Source organism: Lepisosteus platostomus, chromosome 24, assembly GCF_059453375.1.
Source record: "Lepisosteus platostomus isolate fLepPlt1 chromosome 24, fLepPlt1.hap1, whole genome shotgun sequence".
NCBI lineage: Eukaryota > Metazoa > Chordata > Actinopteri > Semionotiformes > Lepisosteidae > Lepisosteus > Lepisosteus platostomus.
Window position 1 is genome coordinate 10,845,549 of NC_142634.1, and position 21,765 is coordinate 10,867,313.

General features: G+C 43.7%; 1 protein-coding gene and 1 long non-coding RNA gene across 2 annotated transcripts; both read right to left on the reverse strand.

The window, feature by feature from the left end:
- Positions 1-216: 216 nt before the first annotated feature.
- vps37ba (VPS37B subunit of ESCRT-I a) lies at positions 217-21,636 on the reverse strand. Its single transcript, XM_088617999.1, has 4 exons — positions 21,443-21,636; positions 13,083-13,254; positions 7,525-7,607; positions 217-5,128 (listed from the first exon to the last, which is right to left on the reverse strand). Exons 1-4 carry the CDS (start codon positions 21,545-21,547, stop codon positions 4,619-4,621), a joined length of 870 nt encoding a protein of 289 aa, XP_088474125.1. The 5' UTR covers positions 21,548-21,636; the 3' UTR covers positions 217-4,618.
- On the reverse strand, positions 5,841-7,507 carry LOC148641639 (uncharacterized). Its single transcript, XR_015929769.1, has 2 exons — positions 5,983-7,507; positions 5,841-5,951 (listed from the first exon to the last, which is right to left on the reverse strand). It is a non-coding gene; the product is annotated as an uncharacterized LOC148641639 (long non-coding RNA).
- Positions 21,637-21,765: the final 129 nt, after the last annotated feature.

A 21,765-nucleotide genomic window follows, 5' to 3' on the forward strand; every position in this document is an offset into this window, starting at 1 on the left:
GCAAGAAAATTGATTAAGAACAGGATCTGGCGTGCAATGGCCTTAGAGCTAAAAAACAAACAAACTAGGATTTCAGAAAACATGCTCTCACACAGATCTCTACAAAGCAGGAGCAGTGAATAATCTTCCGAAGTGTGCAAAGACCGTTATTTGTCATGTGTTTTAACCCACTCTAATTAAAAAATACCTATTTGAACAAATTGCAGGTAAAACAGCACAGATATAAAAACATTTTATTTAATAGAATTAAAATAGTCAGAGGTAACTTATGCAGTCCACCACTACAATCTTCATTAGTCATACAGCACAGTATTACAATACATAATCAACTTATATTACATTAGGAGTGTACAAGAAACTATTTTACATTATAAAACAGCATTGTCTGAGAGCATCTTGTTTTCCGAGGCCCATGTTACAGAGCATCGATATTGCATGTGTTGTTTAGTCATGGCAGATGGGACACCTCAACAATGTTCTTAAGAGAAAAATGTCGCTCAAATGCAGACAAGAAAATGAATCACATTAGGGAAAAAAAAAACAAAGTCACAATCATGTTTAAAAACATGCTGGTTTTCTCACAGGTAGTTTGGCAATTACCGAAAGCGCATTTAAGTAGAAAATATAGGCAAAATTTTTTTTTCCACTTAAGCTTTGAGAACAGCGAAATAGGGAACTTTCTGATCTCTGAAACAGCAACTTTCCAAAATCACGATGCCCAAAATACAACTAGGTGCTGGAAAATCTCAAGAGTTAAATCTAGGGGCTGATGGCTTTTTCTCAACATGCTACTCTGGAATCCTATGGTAGTGGATCCTATGACAAGCAACTTCAGTATAAGCACCCAGTCTCTGTTCTAGCCAGGTATCGTATTTACCAATGAGGTCTTTGCTAGTCCAATTTATGAATTCAAGAGGTTTATTAAACACAAAGTAGAACAAATACTGAACTCATTCACAAAGGCTGAGAGACATATGCCTGGAGGCTTTCAAGCAGGACAATTGCTGATATAAACCTGTGTCCAGCTTAAAAGAAATTCTATTGTGCCAAGAGGTCAATGATCATAGACGCGCTGGAGCTGACTGGCTACCATCAGCGCGCCAGAGCCAGGAGGAAGCGCCATGCTGCTGTGAAATTCAGAGTGAGAATTAGCAGTGCTGGTATCGGAGGTGAGCCGGAGTCAGATTCACTTCAAGTTTCCACAAATGGAGCACGTTACTGCTGTGCCACTCCTGCGTTGCTGTCACTGGGATCTGTCACAGCAGATAGTCAGGACCAAGACTGTGGCTGAGGTACCTGATCAAGACTCCAGGGCCACCTTGCAGTGCATGATGGACCAATCTCACATGCAATGCCTTTTGCTATGGGCATGCAAAGCTGGGCAGCACATCAAAAACAGCATCCTTAACAGGAGACAGCCCAGCAGGGGACACACAATACAAACACTTCACCTATCTTCCTCCCCGGAGCCAGAGGAGGGATGTATAGTACCACCTTAATGAGGAAACTCACTGAACAGATAGGGAGGCCCCCACTTTCTCACCCCCCCAAGGGACTCGCCACAAACCCCCAGGCATCCACTGCACAGCAGAGGCACTAACGGCTGTCGAGCAGTTTCACAGCATTTCAGTCCTTCAGCCCAGAGAACACGGCAAAATTCAAGGAGGAATCTCAGCACCTTGGCAACATGATGGTTAAGCCAAATTGCATTTTGGTCATAAAACAATGTTGGAAAACATTAAAAACTTGTTTGATACCCCCTCAGACTATAAAAGAAACCACTTTCAAACCCAAGTGAAGTATATGTAGGATATCACTGCTGATACAGTATGTAGGGACGTAGAAAGAAGGCCACATTCAGAAAACAGCACAGAAAGACCACTGAGTTTAACATGTAGTGTAGCAGTGGGTTCTAAAAATACCCTGTCAGTCATAAGAAATGCATCTGAGTATTTAACCTCAGACAGCACCTGTGCACAGCAGGATTAGGAGCAATGGCTTTAGCTGTAGAGCGCATTAAGGACAGTATGCCTGCAGGAGGTTAGACTTGTATTCTGCACCACCGGTACCTGATAAGAGTATCTGAAAACATTAAACTTCAGATTTACATCTGTATAACAGTGTAAGAACGTGACATAAATAAACTAATTCAAAAGTCAAAGTATTTACACTAGAAAGATTACTGGACCTCAGGGAGGCAGTATGGTAGGGAGAAAGGCAAAGGAAAACTTGTGAAGTTGGGGGGGGGAGGAAAAACAGTGCATTTCAACACCACTGAAGATGTGTTACATGAGAGGTATTAAGCCATGTTTTTCTTGAACACCTAAACAGCAGACTTAGGCGTATTACATATACCCATGTTATACTGTAAATGCATAGCAATACATCTTAAAAATGCTCCTTTTTAAATGAAACAGAAAGTGAGTTGAAAGTTTGCCACATTCGAAATAAAACGGATAGAAAAAGACTCCCTTGGCTCGGGAGTTATTTTGGGTTCCTGACAAACTAGAGATGATCAAACCACCTGCGTTAAACAGTCTCAAGACCAGGCGAGGCAGTCTTGACAAGCGAGGGAGTGCTGACAGGCACAATCACTCAGGAAGCAGAACTCGGTGGCACCGGTTGAAAGGTAACGGGCCACTGCTGTTGCTTAACAACGAACAGCCACAAAGTAAAACAAATGTGGTAATTTCCTAAGTAGCTTAACGTCTTAAGGCTGCCATTCTTCTAAACTCTTAGTTTTTACTTCCATGTACAGAAAATGCTGAGACTCCAATTGTCTGGAATAAAACAATAGCAAGTAATGGGTTAAGTGCAGGGTCATCTCTGACAAGGACTATGTACAAACCTTCCTAAACACTTAGTAACAGGGGCAATCAATGCCAGCCTGATGGCAAATTCTTGCTTTCTGGGGCTTGCACCTCAATGAAACCCTTAGGATGTGCGTGCAAGTCATTTTTCTCACACCCTCTACACTCCTCACGCAATTTCTCCAATGCATCGGGAGCTAGAGGGCTAAAGGAGAAAGCACGGTCTGGCTAAAGAGTCCTGCGTTAATTGCCATCACTTTTACTGCTTATTCTTGAGCAAGGAAATTCTGTACATTTTTCCAGCTAGGGCTGAGAGAAACAGACAGCCTCCCCCTCCACACCTGACCCGTCTTGAAAATCTTTCTAGCTGGTCCAGAGTGTGGACTAAAGAAAGCAAGCTGGAAAAACGCATCCAGAAACAAAACCACAGACTGATCCACCATCTCATTCTGTACATTCACACACATATTTTCCCAACTCCTCAAAGCTCCAACCCTACCACGTCAAGAGGGAAAGGGATCTCCACTTCTGTATGCATTTCTCCGCTCACCATCGCAAAGAAGCCAAAGATTTCACTGAGAGAGATTCTGTGACATGGAGTGCCATTTCTTTTTCGTTATTGAATAACGTGGTTAATCGCACATCACTGCTTTGTTGTGGGGGGCTTCTAGAGCACCTCGAAAAGCACCATCCGGTTATCGATGTGTGTGAAATGCTTATTACATGGATAGTCCCTGAAATTTGCAAAAACAGCATTACAAATATAGATTATACTTGTCTAAGAAAAAAATTAGAAAGTCATAATTTGCAACCATAATGCATATCTTGGAAAGAAAAGAGGAGGAACAGCTTCATATAATAATTTCTGTGAAACATATGCAGTGCAAATATTTATCATCAAAATCATTTTGTGGCTTCCTAGTATTTCTCCCCAACAATCATCTATATATTATCCAGTTTTTTTAGTTACTTTGAAATATCCTAAGTATTAAATCACTCACCTTTATATAAAAACCACCAGGAACTACTGCAGCCCCCCTCCCAGAATATTTACTGTAAAAAATATACAGAACAAAAAGGATTAACAAATACAAACACCTTTGGATACAGGTTTGCTAGTTTAACCTGGTCAATTTTAAATTCTTTGAACTAATATGATTAAAAACTAGGTATATATTTTTAGCACATTTATAAAATAGCACAGTATAATCTCAGTCCGTTTGCATATAACATGTTCTTATTTTGCGAGGATCCATATCTAGAACAATTCAAAAAGGTGGAAGTGACTAGTTCAATGTTATCCAAGTTTACTACTATAATTAAATGGGAGGAAATCGTTTTCAACGCCAGAACTAAAACAAGAAATGCTGCAGATTCCCTTATCCAGATGTAAAGGAACACAGCGGCCTCCCCCTTCAAAGGCTCGACAAATCTTCACCGCATGCAGCAAGCTGTGTATGAAAAGCAATCGGTGGGAAGGAATCTGATCGATTTTACAATTACAAGACCAAATACCACCCCTTCTCTTACTGAAAATAAACACACGCATTCCCATTCAAATTGAGTGTTGTAATTCACTGTTCTGTCATAGTGGCTGTTGTTTTTTTTTTTTTTTAAGATATCCAGACATTCAACTGACACACAGCATACAGAGTACCTGCCTGCAATTCAGGACGTGTGCAGAGCAGCTGAAATGACCCCCAGCGCAGCAGCAACAGCGATCCAAAGCAAAAACATATACCTAGAACGGAGCAACCAGACAATCTGGAGCGCTGGTCCAAGCCGCCTGACCTCTGACCCCTGACCTCTCACTGCATGATGAACCCAGGCTGTGGTGCCAAGTGAGGGGGGGGCCTCTGCGGAATGGGCGGGGGGCCGTACGGAGGTATGTAGGCATTGGGGTAGCCAGGCTGCAGATTGGGAGTGGGCAGGGCGTGGCCTGCTCTCGGGGGGATGGGGGGGTAGGGACTGGCAGGGTAGGGCAGGGGAGCGGCCTGTGGAGTCGAGGACGCCACGCTGGCAGGAACAGGCTGGACAGGAGGCAGAGGGGGCACTCTCCTGGGCAGGGGGGCAGGGGGGGTGCTAGTGTCCACCGCGAAGGTGGGCGGAGTGCTCTCGGGGGCCGCCGCCGCCGCACGGGTCTCGGGGAGCCGGGGCAGCTGCAAGGGCGCCTGGGGCAGCCGGTGCCCCTTCAGCACCATCTCCCGCAGCTTGTCGATCTTCACCCTGCGCAGGTGCGCCAGCTTCCTCTTGCTCTGGTACTCGTCCACGAACACGTCCAGGGTCGACTCACCCTCCAGGAAGGAGTCCGCCATGTTCTGCACGGGAGCAAAGAGAGGCCACACTGTCACCTCTGCTTGAGACCGAACATTTATTCCTACGCGCTGCAGTTCCTCCTGCTTTTCTAAACGTCGAGCGAGAGCTCTAAGTCACAGGTGAACTGCAGTGAGAAAACACAGGGCGGATGTAAAAATCAGACACTGGAACCCCTGTGTGAAGCACAAAAACAACAGTGTTGGCGGATTACAGGAACCAGACGGTGCGTCAAGCTTAAATCCATGCTGCTTTAAAATACAATCTTCAGCTGTGATACACCAGTAAACGTTAATGTTATCAGCATGGTCCTGATTGCATTAGTCATCGAGAGAATCTTTACTTGATGTTTTCATGCACATTCTTGCCCAGGGGAGAGGGGTATCAGTCAAGTGGCACAGGCTGAAATCACCGCTGGCCACACCTCATGGCCAGCAGCAAAACGGACCTGCCTTTTCTCATCGAAGAGGGAGGGGACAAAAAAAGGCACAGGCAACAAAGTGTGCATCACTATAAGGAAAACCACTATAATGATCAAAGGAGATCATCTGCTAGAAGATGAACCCTCGATCGAGCATGGCGCTGTGGCACAGCTGACGCCCTGTAGTGAGGAAGTTCCGTCCGCCAGCACACAGCTGGCAACCCAAGCGGAGCAACCAAGTTTTCATCTCAAAGAACAGCAAGGCAAATACAGATTTTGTTGTTTTTTTTTTTAAATTGATACTGAATTTGATATGTGCTTTCCATTTTAAGAAGTCATGGGAAGGATGTGGTTTTGACAGGGGTGGGGGCAAATGAAATGAAGTTAACAATCACGTTGGTGAAACGCTTAAAAACTTGGCCACGGCAAGTGCCTTACTGCAGCACGTCACAGTGTAGCACTCCTTTACTCCAAGGACAAGAGCGGTTTTACTCAGTCCAGAAGCATCACCAGCTTGACAAGCTCAAGAAGCTTAGGTCTGTGCTCAGTCTTTCACCATGATAAAAAGATCTTCCAATACCTATACAACACAACAAGATTAAATACCCTGTATGATGCATTATTTCTACTGAAAAGAGGCAGCAGCTTTGGGGTTTTGACAACCACGATGACCTGTTAGGAAGAGGGACAAAAGGTGGTTTGACCCGAGTTCTCGGGGACAGGAAGAAATGCAGGGGTGAAATTAACTGTCATCATTATTGCATTGACATTTGGCACGTCCTGCACTAGACACAATCCACCTTTAGACTTGTAAAATACACCTGTAGTAAGTGTGCACGGTGGAAACACAGAGCCTAGCAGGTCTTCTTCAGGATAGCACAGCTCATACATGCAAACCAAGGTGCAGTCTGCACCGCGAGAGCAAAAGCGGTCAGGGCATTTTTTTTAATATACAGTGCTGCTGAGAGTACTGCAGAATATAAACCAAGAAGCAGGATTCTCCAGCTTTGGAGATGAGGTATGTCGTAGGCAACAAGTCTTGCTTTTACTTGGATCGAAAAGCTTTTATTAGTCATCCCCGCCTGTATGTTACAGCACATTCCATCTCTTTCAGAACATATCCCGGACACGCTTGTAGATAAGCAGTGCACAGAAAACTCAGCGATGTCTAAAATATTTAGCACTTCTACTATATGCGCAAGTAGTTTAAATGGATTCCATATGTAAGCAGCATATTTGCTGTGGCAGCAAGGTCACACTTTCCCTCAGGAAACTGAGTAGTTAAAGAAAATCTATAATTGTGTTGATTATTATCCAGATATCATGCCCGTTATCACCAGTTAATCTTGGAAGAGGCTGTACAGCTACATGGTGATGTGAACCTTGAGTCTCTGCTGGGCCTCCGGACAGCCTCCATCCAGACATCAGGAACAGTCGAGGCTTCTCCTTCAGCTGTTTGTTGGTTGATGAGGTCCTCTGGAATCTAAAAGGGCCTATCCACCCACGATAGGCCCACGACCACCCACGACCGCTGCATTCACAAACCAGCAAGCGTTCCTAAAGCATCTTCCTCTTAATTTCAGCTTGGTTCCTCGTTCCACTCGGGGGTTCGAATGTCGAGGACGGGTTCCTTCTTTTAATTTAAGGCGTTCGGACCCCCCTCTGGCTTTGCTTTGATCATAACTGAAGAGATTCAGTACCTTTACGCCTTCTGCAGGAGACATTCCTTGAAGGCCAGAAATTAAGCAGACAGCCCTTCACTGAGCTGACTCCTCAGAAGCAATGTCTCAGGGAGAAACTAATGACCCACACTGTGTGCCACTTATCTAAATAAAGACTTACTAATGCACTGTATAATCTTAACACGAGCTCCCGTGGTTAGAATTCTGCAGATATTCTCCTTGAGGGTAAAAGGGTTGACTCTCTGGGCCAAGATGGGCACACGACTTTGGTGCTGATAAGAAGAGGGCACACACTCACCTCCGTCTCCTCCTCTATTTTGGCTCCCTCTGCCTGCAGGAGGGCCAGCAGCGTGTCGATCGATCCGCTGCCCGCACGGTTATCTGAAAACAGCCAGACGAGAACGCACGTTATTCACATCATGGGGGGGCGAACTGTCGGATCCGAAGATCTCGCCCAGCCACTGCGGGCCGTCGCTCTGAAAAACTCAGACCCTTTAATTACGGCTTCAGCTGTTGTAACCTGTAATTGAGGCACTCGGAGCTGTTCCAAGGCGGATGAGAATCTGGTCATGACAGTCAATTATCTACTCAAACCCTGACCACACTTTCCCCTGGCTGTGACAGGCAGGACAGAGGCAGGACTCTGCAGTGGTACAGGAGAAAGGATGCAGGCAAGACCCTCCTCATGTAGTGTAGGAGGGAGATGACTTATCTATATATAAATGCTTCAGTGTGCTCACAATTACAGTACCTTTATAATAAGGCTCGTGTTCCACATATTTATTTTGCAATGACACAACTCCCTTTGCAAAATGAATCAGCAATTACTGCCTCTTCACTTTATCCCAATTTAGCAAAGCCTATTAAGTATGGGTTATTTTTATCATAATTTTGAATACTGTAGAAGTGGTTGTTCTATCCTACATACATCTTTATTCCACTGAAAAGAATTTACTTTTTGCACTCACTGCTTCTTCACTAGATCCTAATTTAGAAAAGCCTATTGGGTATATGTTATTTTTTTAGCATTATGTTAAATATTGCAGAAGTGATTGTTCTACCCTGCATGCAGCATTTATTCTATTGAAAGGACAATTGTCTTAATCTCTCATTTAACAGCTAGAAAAAGTAAACTTGCAACCATATTCACGTCTACCAGCAGGTAAAGCACAGGACAGGGGTGCGAGTTGAATGGACTCTTCAACTAGTGAACAAATTCCCTGGTAAACTGTGTTTGAGGGATTGATGTGGTATAACACTCAGCAGGTGAGACATTATGTGCAAATGTGTTAACAATTAGCACATTTTTATTGTGTCAGCAGATTTGTCCAAAGGCTGATTTAAAGAGACATTAAAAGTAGACAGTTGGAACACTAAATATGGGCTACACAGCTCTTCCCGAAAGGATTTACGTGCATCACCCTTGAGAAAGACAACTGTTTTTTCTTTCCACAGTCTGTTCTACTTCGATAGAGTGAGAAGCTACGAGACTGGGTTCGATCTCCCGTGTATCTCTGAACAAAAGGATCAGCTGTCAAATGAGTCAGCCATTGCATAAATAGAGGCATCAGTATTCTGCACAGGCTAAACTGGAGGAGCAGATGAGAGGCTGGAGCAGTTGACTCATGGATTTAAAAGAATTGATATATAACACCAGTATGACAATACTGGCATAAAAAGCAGAACTCTATTTTAATGCATTGTTAATTCAATTCAATTCAACTTTATTGGCATTATACTTACACAGGTGTATAGTATAATGAAAAGTGTTTCTCATTAGTCACTCAGGTGCAGTATATAAATAGATAAAATAGCAATAACAGTAACGTGTAATAACATAACATAAATACACCACAATGTGGTAAAGCGCATTCTTTTTAATTCTTTGTAATAATGACAAAGACTTTAAATTGCTTGACATGTTTAAGTGTAAAGCTATGTTTACTTTCCCTAAATACAGGTGTCTAAATCTGATTAAAATGATGGTCAGGTATACAGAGAGTTGTACTTCCACAACTTGAAACACAGTTCAGTGCTTTTGAGTCACATTAGCCCCGAAGAAGGGGTGACATTGTTTTAATATTGTTTCACGATGCGACTGTGGAAAATTACCAGTTAATATCTGACTGCGCCCTGCACTCACAAAGACAGGACAAGAACACCACATCAATAGTCTTTCAAGCAGCAGAGAGAAGACACCAAGGGCGTGGATTATCTCTAAAAAACTCTTTGGAATGAGCCTGCGCAGGAACAATTAACCTACAGCACCCAGCTGGTCGAAACAGCACTGTGGGATCAACTGCCGCTTCTGTCTGGATCTCTGTGTTTTAATGACATGTGACTGTCCAGCCTCGGATTGACCCCAGGCTGATCCCCGAGAGCTGCACAAGGGCAGTGGGCCCAGCGACCTCAGCCGGTCAGTTATGGCATACCCTTAAAGTTCTGGATAAAACCTTCATCAGTTACAGAACCTCACTGTAGGTGAAATGTAGGCGACTCTACTAGCTGACATGGGAAAAGCAACAGTCACCTGCCATTCTAAACCAATAAAACTAGACTGCAGTGTGTTTTTTGTTGCCTAAGGTAGTTCTTTTTACAGGCTGTTTCCAAGAGTCACTTCCAGGTAATATAAGAATAAATTAAGATAGTGCTGACAGTACAAAGCTAGCCCATGGTAACTCAAACTCAAAAAAAAAAGTTGAAAGCAAAGTCATCAGATCCAGCCCATTCAGTCCCCTGTACCCTAGTGGTCTGATAAAAGGGTTCATGTAACCAGCTCTCCATATCCATTATGCACAGCATTTCACAGACGCCCAATTCAACTGTCTTTGGTCACCCAGGAATTCTAACAACTACCATTCTTCACCACACTGTGGGAAAACTACTGAGACACTCCTGAAAATGCCAAATTTATAACCTATAAAAAGTGCCACTGACGGTCTAGTAGTGAAAACAATTCAAGTTATTGCATGTGAAGCAATTTTGTGATTTACTAAACTTTAAGATTAGATTTAAAATTCAGAAAGTTGCACGCCATTGGAAATTGTTTTAAACCAAGTGATACCGGCATTTACAGGTACCTTGTTTGAGCAACATTTCACGTGATCTTTAACAGGAACTTTTTCCCTGTCTTCAAGGTCATATACTGTATTTGAAAGTTAGCTAATGTTATCAGGCTTTAGCTGATAACTACCAGCTAGTTACCAGATTGCTCAATGTACAGTATGAGCACAGGAAGAGCTGTTCACTTTAAATCAATTCTACAAATCACAGATTCTCCTGATTCTGCAGTTCATCAATAGGATTGCTCAAAAATGTAAGATGGCATACTATTCTGAGCATTTACAATTTTGTTTCATTCATGTTTTACTATGCTACGAAGATTTATGCAAACTAGAGAATTCTTGTTCCAATTCTTGGGTTAGTGGTTATCTTACAGAGCACTACTACACGGCAAACATTCAAACTTACAACACATGAAAGGAAACATAATTTAAAGAAACAAAACCGGAAGAAAGGATTCCTTGACCTACTCCAGCTTATCTTGGAACAACAGTTTTTTTAATCATTTTCCTTAAATATGCTCAGCTCCTATCCTGACCAGGGCCTCCATATTTATGGAGGTTTTAATCAACTATCATTAAGTTCCAAGAAAATGAACGACCGACGCAACCTTCAGATTCCAGCTCTCCGTATATTTGTTTCAGAATTACACCCTCATAACTCACATAAACATATTTTCTCAATATTAGTTGCTAGTGCTTGGCATGGTACATGAGCTGGGTACTGCACAACTATTTGGGGAATAGTGGGACTGGGGGGTCCTGCTGACATACAGCAGTCAAAGCCTTGTTGGATGGGGGTTCCACTGTAATTATCCGACTGTCCTTTTACAGTCCCTTGGCTGAAAATTACAATCCAGCCCTAAAAGGAGTGGATGAGGAGTTATTAGTATGGTGCGGGGAAATTATTTTGTACTGTTTTATTGTGTATGGGGAAAACCAAAATAGAAATTTGTTTGAAAATAAAAAAAGATGGATATTAGCTAACCGTGGTGGGGCTGCTTGCCAGGCACTGAAAGGCCAAGACTGGCGAATTTCTCAGCTGGTCCTGCCTTTAGACAGCGTGTACAAAGGAACACTGTTTCTCTGATGAACCCTGGGCCCGCCGCTCGGGTGTATAGTGCTGTCCTCGTCACTCAAGTGTCCTGCATTGTTGCTGTGCAAGAAGAGGGTTTTATGAGATGGCCGTTGCCATAGAGATGGATTTTCGGGGCGATACAGGCAGCCCAAACACCATGACTCAGATTGAACAATGCTTCCCTCTGCCTGCAGGGCTGGATTTGTTTCAGCTGGGTCACCCACAGACAGCCAGAGAGAAACAGCCGGGGTTTCCGGTTACAGTACAAATCCATCAATGGGACAGTGAAACTGGGTTACCTACTGTACATTTCAACCACAGCAATCTCTCACCCTCCCTAGAAATAAATTGCTATTAATCTGTTAAATAAAAAGTTGCTATTAATCTGTCTGTTTATTGAGTACTGAATAGAATGTGAAGTTCAGCTCTTGCCTTTGGGAAGAAAAGTTTGGACCCACCCAACGAGCTGTTATGTGAAAGAGAAGAACTATGCTGATACGCTGGAAGAGCTGAGAATCATGAGGTCTGGATTAAGAAAACACTACCTCTGAGAAAAGTCAACAAATGAGAAAATGGGATTTATTGGGTAAAATAAAACTGATAGAGAATGCATTGTTAGCTGTCCTGTAATACTTAACATCTTGCAAGATAGAATCATCCAGACATAAGCTGACACACAGACGATTCTATAGTGTTAATAATGTTTTAACCTGTGAACTTCTATCTCAGTTTATGGCCCTTATTTTAACAGTGAGGCAGAAAAAATCCAGAGAATTTGTGGTTAGAAAAATCTTAGACAACTGTGGATCTTACTCTTTATCCCCAAGTTAGAAAACATCTATTAATTATCATGCAATGTGAGCTGTGCCATAATATTATAATATACAAATTAATCAAAGGGGAGAGATTGAGCTGATATTAGACACTTGGTATTGTCTAGCAGGTTGCCTAGCAACCCCTGTATCACATGACTAAGCAGCACCTACACTTGACAGTGTGCCAGAGAGGTGTGGTGTAAATAACACTAACGCTGGACTACCTGTACTTCCTGAGGTGACTCCAGGAATAAAGCCCTTGCATAGAAACAAAATACTGATCCAACAAAGTCTGTAACAGCACTGAGAGCTACGTCAGCTTGCTTAGGTATAGCCCAACCTGCCCTCTAGTGCAGCCACCCTAGTCACAGGTACGAGCAAGGACAGTGCTAGTGTGGTTTTACATTGGAGGCCACAACAAAAACTGGCCAAACCGGTCTAGTAAGAGAAACTAGCCTTGGGAAACATTCAACACTGACTACAGCAGCCAGAAGAGAAGCAGAATCCAGTCATGGCCTCAGTCACATGACAATATTAGAATTTCAGCTGTCTCACTCCCGATTAATCTTCTTTCTTCTACAATGTTTAATCTCCCCCACCTTGTTTGAGTCTGTTCTCAAACAGCTTTCAGTTCCAAACAGCTTTGCATAAACCACTGCAAAGTAAACGTGTAACCCTTTAAAACCTCTCCCATAATCCAACAGGCTGTCGGAAACTCTTTAAAATACCATTAGCCTTAAACCTGGGAAGAGTGAGCATTGTTTAAGTTATAAATTCTGTTTTTTTTTAACTTAAGGATCCAGTAGGAAGAAAAAACAACCTTGCTTCAAAACAAAGTTTTGGAAATGTTTCCCCTTCTTCTATGACCAAAGCAATGACAATAAAAATGCAGCACTGTTACCTAGCTTGGACGTCTTCATCTGATGTGCCTCAAAGCAGTCCTGGAGCTCCTGATATTTCTTGGTTAACTGCATCTTCAGGCATTCCAGTTTGGGCTGGTGCATGAGGTTCTGTTCTGCAAGGCTGCGATTGCTGGCCAGCGTCGTCTCTTTCATATGCTGCACGTCCTGCACCTGAGGCAACACACAGGCAAGAAAACGGTCCCGTCATGGTCACCCCACAGAACTCTCTGCACCCATCAGGACAACACCTGCATGTCCGCGGTGCTCACACTAGGGCTGTGCATAGGTCACACAAATTCAACTTAGCCAAAAAGACAGCAGTTTTTTCCCCCCAACAGAACAACATCCTCTAAAATTTGCAAGAATTAGAGCCATTTATGACAGTGCAGGTTCAGAAAAAGAAAATACTGACTTAATTTGGATCCCCCCCAAAATGATAGAAAACTGATAGACAATCATGATAGTCATGGTGTTCCTTATCACAACGTTTGCAAAATTAGCTATGAAACTGAAAAAAAGCTCCAAAGCTATGTTTAAGCAGTACATCATAAAAATCTATATAATTAGTGATATTATTTAATTCTGAACCTGGAGTGTTCTCAGTATGATAGATAGATAGATACTTGGAGTTTGTATGTTCTCCCTGTGTTTGCATGGGTTGCCCCAGGGTGCTCCGGTTTCCTCCCACAGTCCAAAAACATACCGGAGGTTAACTGGCTTTTGGGGAAATTGGCGCCGTTGTGAGCATGCACGTGTCTGTGAGTCAGCCCTGCAGTGGACTGGCGTCCCATCCAGGGTGTATCTTGCCCTGTGCTTATTGCTTGCTTGGAAAGGCTCCGGCTCCCCCACCACCCTGTACTGGATAACACGGGTAGAAAATGGATGGATGTTTGGATATTTCGTTCTTTAAAATTACTCGCAAAAAAAAAAAGTTTTAACACTCTTCCAGTGAATATTTCAAGGAGGAAAAGGATCATTTCTTTTCTTTCAAAAAGGTCCAGGGCAGTCCCTCCAGGTTATCAATCTAACATGACGCAGATCCAAAGCCCATATATGACTCCCTCTTTTCCCACACAGCGCGCTGCAATGCACAGAATGCGTCAGTTCTGTAAACACACATTTGTCTCCCAGTACAGGGCCGAGCCAGGAATAGTCCTGAACAGCACTGCCATTGGAAGAGAAGTGCGAACTGCACGCTGTTCCAGTGTCACACAGAGCCTGGTACAGCACTTTCCGATACACCCCCAAGTCACGATTTCAGACAGCCATCCTGGGGGCGGCTGCAGGGTCCCCCGCTCTCTACAGGCGTCGGCACCATGGCTGTCTACACCTGTCCCTTACTGCCCACCTCCTCCAGCGACAAACTCATGCCTCCCGGGGGCTTTGTTACCCCAGGAAACCCCCCGAAATCTCAGGCCCACCAGCACCAGGCACCCAGGTTTCCACCACACCCTGGGCATCACGGGGGAGCCAGGAAAGTTTCTGTTCTCTCTCGCTGTCATTTCTACCTCCAAGGGAAATTCCTCGGCTCAGCTCCCGCACCGGGGATAGGAGTTCCTCTCCTAAGGTGGGCCTACCAGGAGATGTGCCTCTTCTCAGCTCCGGTTCCTGGGGGCTCCCCCAGTCGGCTGGGTAACAGAGGAGCCACAGACATCTACACTGCGAGGACCCCCTGAACCAGGCATGCCTTCCCTCGGCCAGGCGCGGGGCCATGAAACCCAATACCCCACCCCCCTCCGCGATCTCTCCAGAGGGAGAGAAAACACTGTCCTAGCTACCAGTGTGTTTCTGGACTATGTGAAGATATCAGAGCACCCAGAGGAAACCCATGCAAACACAAGGAGAATATACAAATTCCATGCAGATAGAATCCCGAGCCTGGAATAGAACCCAGGACTGCAACACTGCAATGCTCAGAATAAATAATACTAAATAAAGTTAAATTAATGTTAAATAAAGAGTTCTTTACAACCATGGTGAATTGTATCTACATCTAAAAAACCTTGGATTCTCAATTCTTATTTCCTGTGTCTATATTTGAAAGCGCTCTCCTGTACTCCAGTTTTACCATTCAACACTATTTTTTTGGCAATTATTTTAACTAATATTACATTAAGCTCAGCTCTTGATAAAAAAGTTGCCTACATATTGCACCGCAGGAAAAATCATGCACTGACAATTTTATGGCTGATTTGGATACTCTGCATAATTTGCTTTCCATGATATTTTTCTGGTTTTCAGCTGTACAGGCCATGGTGATTAAGCCATTATGTACAATATGATATCTTCTACAGCACTGGACCCTGAAGACATTAAAAAAGTGACCAGAGCTCGATTTCTGAACACAAAAGCACAATTTTATACTGCTTGTCTCTTTATTATTTGTTGTTCTTTTAAAGGGCTATCAAACAGAGTGCTGAGCTTGAATTTTAAAAACCCAGCTAATTGAAATCCCACAGCACTGAGCCAGGGTCTGTGGTTACATGTTCTGTCAAAGGCCCACTGACTCCAGTCCAGCTGCCTGCACCCTGGAAGACAGCCAAAGAGCTGCAAGAATGAAGAATGAGTCGAAAAACAAGGGGCAAGAGGCAGCCTGGGCTTAGACATTGAATAGAAATAGGTCCTTCGTCTGATAAAAAAAAAGAGTTCTGGTTTGCTCCCCTAAATATGCTGAGGGCCTTTTTCTTAGAAAGAAGCACAGGAAATCAGAAAACAAAGCCAGAATAAGCACACACACACATCTGTTCTTCTAGACCGTCCTATACTATAATGAAACTGCACAGGGTCAGAAAGCAAACCTCTTAAAGTTGTTGGCATTAAGAAGATGCCATTTGGATTACAGAAATGCGTTACCTCCGTTGCACCCACGCCGTCTGTATTTGTGGGGACATGATCAAATATTTGTTTCCATGGGCTCTCCGACATGGTGCTCTCCACCTCTCCCACCCACACAGTTTGCTTTCGGGCTAATTCTGACGTTGTACGGCACCACGTCTCTTAATTCACCTCCCCACCACTTGCACCGCGGAAAAGGCGTCCTGGTGCCTAAAAACAGCGCCAGTGACTGCAAGCCGCCCTAAAACCCAACAATGATTTGCTAACCATGAAACCACCTCTTAAATATCTAAACTTGGCTTCACTTGCGGCATACTGCTCAAGCAAGGGGCCCTGAATCCCAAAAGAACCAGAAACTATATTTTTTTCCCAAAATGTATACAGTACAGACTATATCCTTGCAGGCATACATGAGTGTCACCCACCACAGGCAGGGTCTGCCCTGCCTCCGGAGGGAGGATGCTGGGAGATTCTGGGTCTGGCCGTGGAATCAAACAAGTCCGAGCACCAGCTTCTCCCTTCCAAGCAAAGCAAAGGACATCCTTCCCATAAGCCATCACGCCGACTCCAAGTGCTGGCAGATTACTACCGATAAAAATCAAACGGCAAACAATACAATCCTTCACAGAAATCCAACTGCACATAGAGAGCGCACTTAGAATCTCGCAAGGCGTCAAAAACAGGGGAGTAAGGGATGTACTAATCCATATTCTCTTATTGAGCAGGAAGAATCTAGTCTCGCTTGGACTGGACACTGCATTTCCATTTGACTCATTTAGATCTACACAAGTACAACACAAAGGCGAAAGATTTCTTGTCAGATGCATACAGGGTCCCTGTTAACACCAAACATTTCAGGTCAGGTAATAGTTTTTATATTTTGACTTCAGGCTCCTTTGCCTCCGAAAAGCGGACGACTCCACGTCTGTGCGGTTGAGGTGTGTAGGCTGATGTTGTCTGCCCATCCAAGAGGAACATTCCACAGCTCTGTTTCACCCAATGCTGGAATCACCAGCTACTAAAATGAGCAGGAGCTCCAGATTTGTATTAACGCTCCACTGTATCAATCAGCCAATCAATTAAGCATGTGAATATTCAGAAACATCCAAAGTTTCCAGAGGGATCTGTTGAAAGCTGCTTGACACGCAGGATTCTAAGAGAGGTGAACATTCCCTATCACTTTCATCTAGTAAAGAGTCATAAAAAAGTAGGCTGCCACACCCTGCAACTCTCTTTAACAGCATTTCAAGAGGTGTTTTTTTAATGTAGAACTGATTATTATTAACATAACCCCTCAATTCAAAATTCCCAACAGCAGATCATTTGCAAAATAATTATGGTATACTTTCAACTTGTTATACAGCTGTAACACAACCTTTAAATCTCCGTTTGTACAGTAACTAACAGGCTGTGTGAGGGAAAGGGTTTTCCCCGCTGGTGATTAAAAGCACCCTCATTTGGTCTCTGTATAAACTGGTGTTTAAAAACTGAAAGACCCCTACCTTATGACTGCTGAACCAAAGTAATCTACTGCCCGTCCTTTCAAAGTCACAGAATACACTGTTCTGGGATTAAGGCTGAGTGAAATTCAGGGAGCGTGAAACTAAATGAAAGTTCCACTGGTTCCAATGCTCAAGGGAAAAGATCGCACACTGGGGTATTATTCCACTCGTTTCCTTGATGGACGGAGAAATCAGTGCAGCGCACTGCAGATCCACCCCTCCTTTTAACAAGGATGAGGATTGAGTATTGGGGATTAGCCACGCTAAGAGCCACACAGCCTGCACTGTGTGTGTGGTTTGCAGCTTCCATTACTACACACAATTTCCGAGACTCCTTCGCTAACAGGATTCAGGAGTATATATTTTTGACCCTTAAACCAGCGGATGAAGACAAGCTCATGTGGAAATAAGAGATTGCTCACAAAGGGATTTTCTTGGTGGTGCACACTTCAGCAAAACCAGGGATTTCCAGTCCAGCACACCACAGTCATGCTATGCCACCACAGTGCAGCTGTTTAATTACTGAAGCAATTAAAAGGTGAAGTAGAAAGGTGAGGATCGTGCGCGTGAGGTGACACCCCAGCTTCACCCTGCACTTGACATTTCTCATTTTCATACCAGCTACCAGCTCATTCTCTTCTGGTCAGGAAATAAAAAACAATCCAGATGACTTCATTATTAGTTCCACCCCCAGGAAAAGGAACACATCCTCATCAGTGTCCCAGGAGACAGCGCCATGGTGAGATATCCACTGGAACAGTCCGCCAGGGCCTTCCCCTTTTAACATGAAATTCAATATTTTCCCTCAAGTAACCAGTGCATTTTGACCTAGCCATTTTACAAAAGGCACTGAAAAAAACCCCCCACATTCATTAGAATTTTCCCATGAACAATTCTGTATTCACCCAGAGTGCTATTAATTTATGCAATACTAGACAATAATCGCATGATAATTGACCGCAACAGGCTTCCAGGGCTGCATGAGGAGTTATTTCGGGACGTCCCCTGTGCCTCCAGCTGAAGACGATGCATTGAAATTGTCTCGTGTTACAAGGCTGAGACATTTCAGGCCCTGTAAGAAGACAAGTTTCCGTGATCTCCACTTGAGGCAACAGTGGCACGGCCCCTTCGCAGGGCTGCCTCGACTCGAGGACGTCGAGCAAGGCAAAAGGGAAGCCGCACAGCACAGAGTGGGGAGCGAGGGAGCTGGAGGAGAGGTTCCTGGTGAACCTCAGAGGGGCTTCTCGATGGCGAGAGGGCTGGAAGGGACTAAAACAGAAATCCCTGTGCCCTGAGCTCCTGCAGAGGACTGGACAACTACAGTTCCAGAGCCGGGACAGGGAAAGGGCACGGACAACAGCAAAGGGCAGGGCTTGGAGGGACTCTTTCATTGTGCAAATCCAGCCCCAGCATCCACTTGCTCTGATCAATAAAAGGACAACCGCTCCATTTAAGAACCGTTGTAATATAGCAGAGATTACGTGACTTCGCATGAGTGTGTACTTACTGGGAGATGTTTATAGTGAAATAAAGTTCATTTTGATAGAAAAAGAAAGTGGTGCTGTATGACGAATAACAATGAAAAGTCTGTGCTGCGAATAGCAACATGCAAAAAAATAATAAATGGTTTGAATGAACGCTTTTCCTGGTAGATAATGATCAAGGATGCCCGCTCAAACGTCGGTATTTCAGCTCAAACACGACTCGTTTTAAAAAAGCCTTCAGATCGTTTGGCGGGGTAGCTACAGAAGGTCAGGGGTGCCACTGTCTCTTTCAAAGCGGCTCCCAACCACTCCTAGGAGACCCCGGCTGTCAGGGCCGCTGTGTTCATTCAGATTTTGTGAGGAGATTTTGCTCTCATTAACAGGGAGCGTGCCAAGCAAGCTGTAGCGAACGTAGGTGTCAGAACTGGCGGCCACCACCGTGACTCCATGAAGGAAAAGTACTGAGCGCTCCGGTCACCGCTGGGAAAATTACTGTATGCTCAATCCCTCTTCTTTTCACTGTCTTTCCTGTCTTCATTTGAACAATTAGTCCTAAATGTAATCAAATGTGTCTATAATAGTGTACTACAGCACCTCTAATGTAAGGGCAGAGATGTATGTATGGATAAGATAATATATATATATACAGGTAGGATAAGAAAGTCTAAATCAGCACACCACACACTTGCACTCGTCTTAAATTTACCTGAACGCTTATCTCCTACAATGGGCAACATTAAAGCACATGGGTGTTTTACAATAGAATGGTGTGGTTTCACACAAGAGTTAAACAGCACTTACAACTAATTTATTTTTACAAGTTGTCACTTGAGACGCTACATAGATCGCACGTCTGGGACTCTTGCCCCTCCGCTCACGGACACACAGACGTTGAAAATACAGCATTAACGGCCACTGAATGCAGGGCTTCCGGAGAAACGCCGTATTGCAGAGGTCTGCCCAGTCAATCGGTGGAGTTGCTGGTGAATCTACAGAACCACATACCAGTGCAACGGTGTAAAACACTACAGCTACTGCGGTAACTTTCCCCGCATGCTGAAGAAAAATGCACCAGAACGCCTTGCTCAAAAAAAAAAATCGAAAAAGCCAACAACGGTGCCTTCTTTGCGGTTGGAATTAATCATTTTTTTCCCTTTCTGTAATGGCTAAACGTAATAATAAAGACAATTTATATGTGAAGACAGACAAGCTGTACAGTGAGACGTTTGGAAGATTTTGTTTTGTAAGTTTTGTGCAACGGCAGGAAACTGGCGAATATGGTCAGTAATGACAGGGTACCAGTTTCAGACGTGCCCTGGTGGGTTGGCAGACGTACCGTATGAAGCCCAAAGCGTTTGGCTGGTATTCCGCGAAGTGTTACAGATCATTCCAATGAGATGCGTCTTCTGGTTTCAACACTGATGCAACAATTTCCACAATTATCCTTCAACCAGCGGCTGGGAGACAAACCCAGACCCCCTTTAAAAATCGGCACCCGTCTGCGCTTTACACCTGAGACGATCCAAAATTAGCAGCAGCAACACCCTAAGGACAAGTTTGTAGCCCTACAGTAAAGATTCTGAAACAGGATTAATTCCATACGGAGCACAAGAAACTCCAGGAAATTTACAGAAATTGACCTTCTAAATAATGCATGACTGTATGTGTACTACAGCAACGCTGCTTTGCTCCTACAGAACTATTTTGCGCATATTCGTATCAAAAAGACTTCCTTTCGGAGTTAACGCTTGACGCACGAAAACCAGCTTCATATAAAACCCGTTTCGCGCTGCGTAATCCAAGTGTTATCGTCATCGGTGCTGCTAGGTATGTAGTTCTATATTTATTTTTATATTCACGGTATGTTTCTATTGCTACACAGTAAACAAGCCAATTCCGACGCTACCCACAATATTTTCTTAGGAGAAATAAAAACATTTACCTTTCAGATAAAAACTTAAAACTACTGTGAAGTGTAACCCGAAGTGAGGAGATTAAGTGACAGGTGAGGGAAACCGTGTTGCAATTGCTGTAAACCGTACACACTATATTGACACACAAGGCGTTACCTGGTTTCTAGCAAACATCCTAAAATATATATATATATATTCTAATGTTGTAAAAGTTACTTCGTCGTTGTTGAACAGCTCGGACGAAAGCTATCTGAATACACAGCCCCGATAAAACAAAACAATTGGTATGTTTTGTAAAAGACGAGGCAACGCGGACAAAAGAAGAAACATTAACTTGGCTACATTAGAAACAACAGAAAAGTAGGAACCACACAACAAAGTGAGAATCTCAGCTGTCAATAGACTAAACAGAAACAATTAGGCAGAATTGTTTATTCTTCTCTAGATAAGGATTCAAATGGTGTAGACCCCTATCCTTCTGTAGCTACTTCCTTATATATTTATAAGTATGGAGTTATGCAATTTAAGAACCTCAATAGCTCAGGCCTCTTCTTCTTGTTTTAGGGTTAATGTAAGTGACTAATGTTCAGCTGTTCATAACCGCAATGCTGGTCGCTGTTCTTACCTCATCCATCTCTTGGATCATTTTGTTGAGTTTTTCATCGTCTTCCAGCAACTCGTTTAGCTGCGAGATGGAGAAAGAACTCAATTTGTTACCGAACCCGGACATATCTGACTTGGCTGTGCGCTGATAATCCTGCTTGAGGTTCCCACTGGCTCAAACACAAGGGGGAAAAAAAACTGCTTCCAAACCGGAAGTGCTGTAGATTTCTTGTCCCAAAGTGTCAAATCAGGGAGAAGGAGCGGCGGTGACGTCAGAGAATGCTCTTTCACTGACGTCACTAATAAAGTGTTTCGATGGCTAGAGCAGTACATCCCACCGATTTT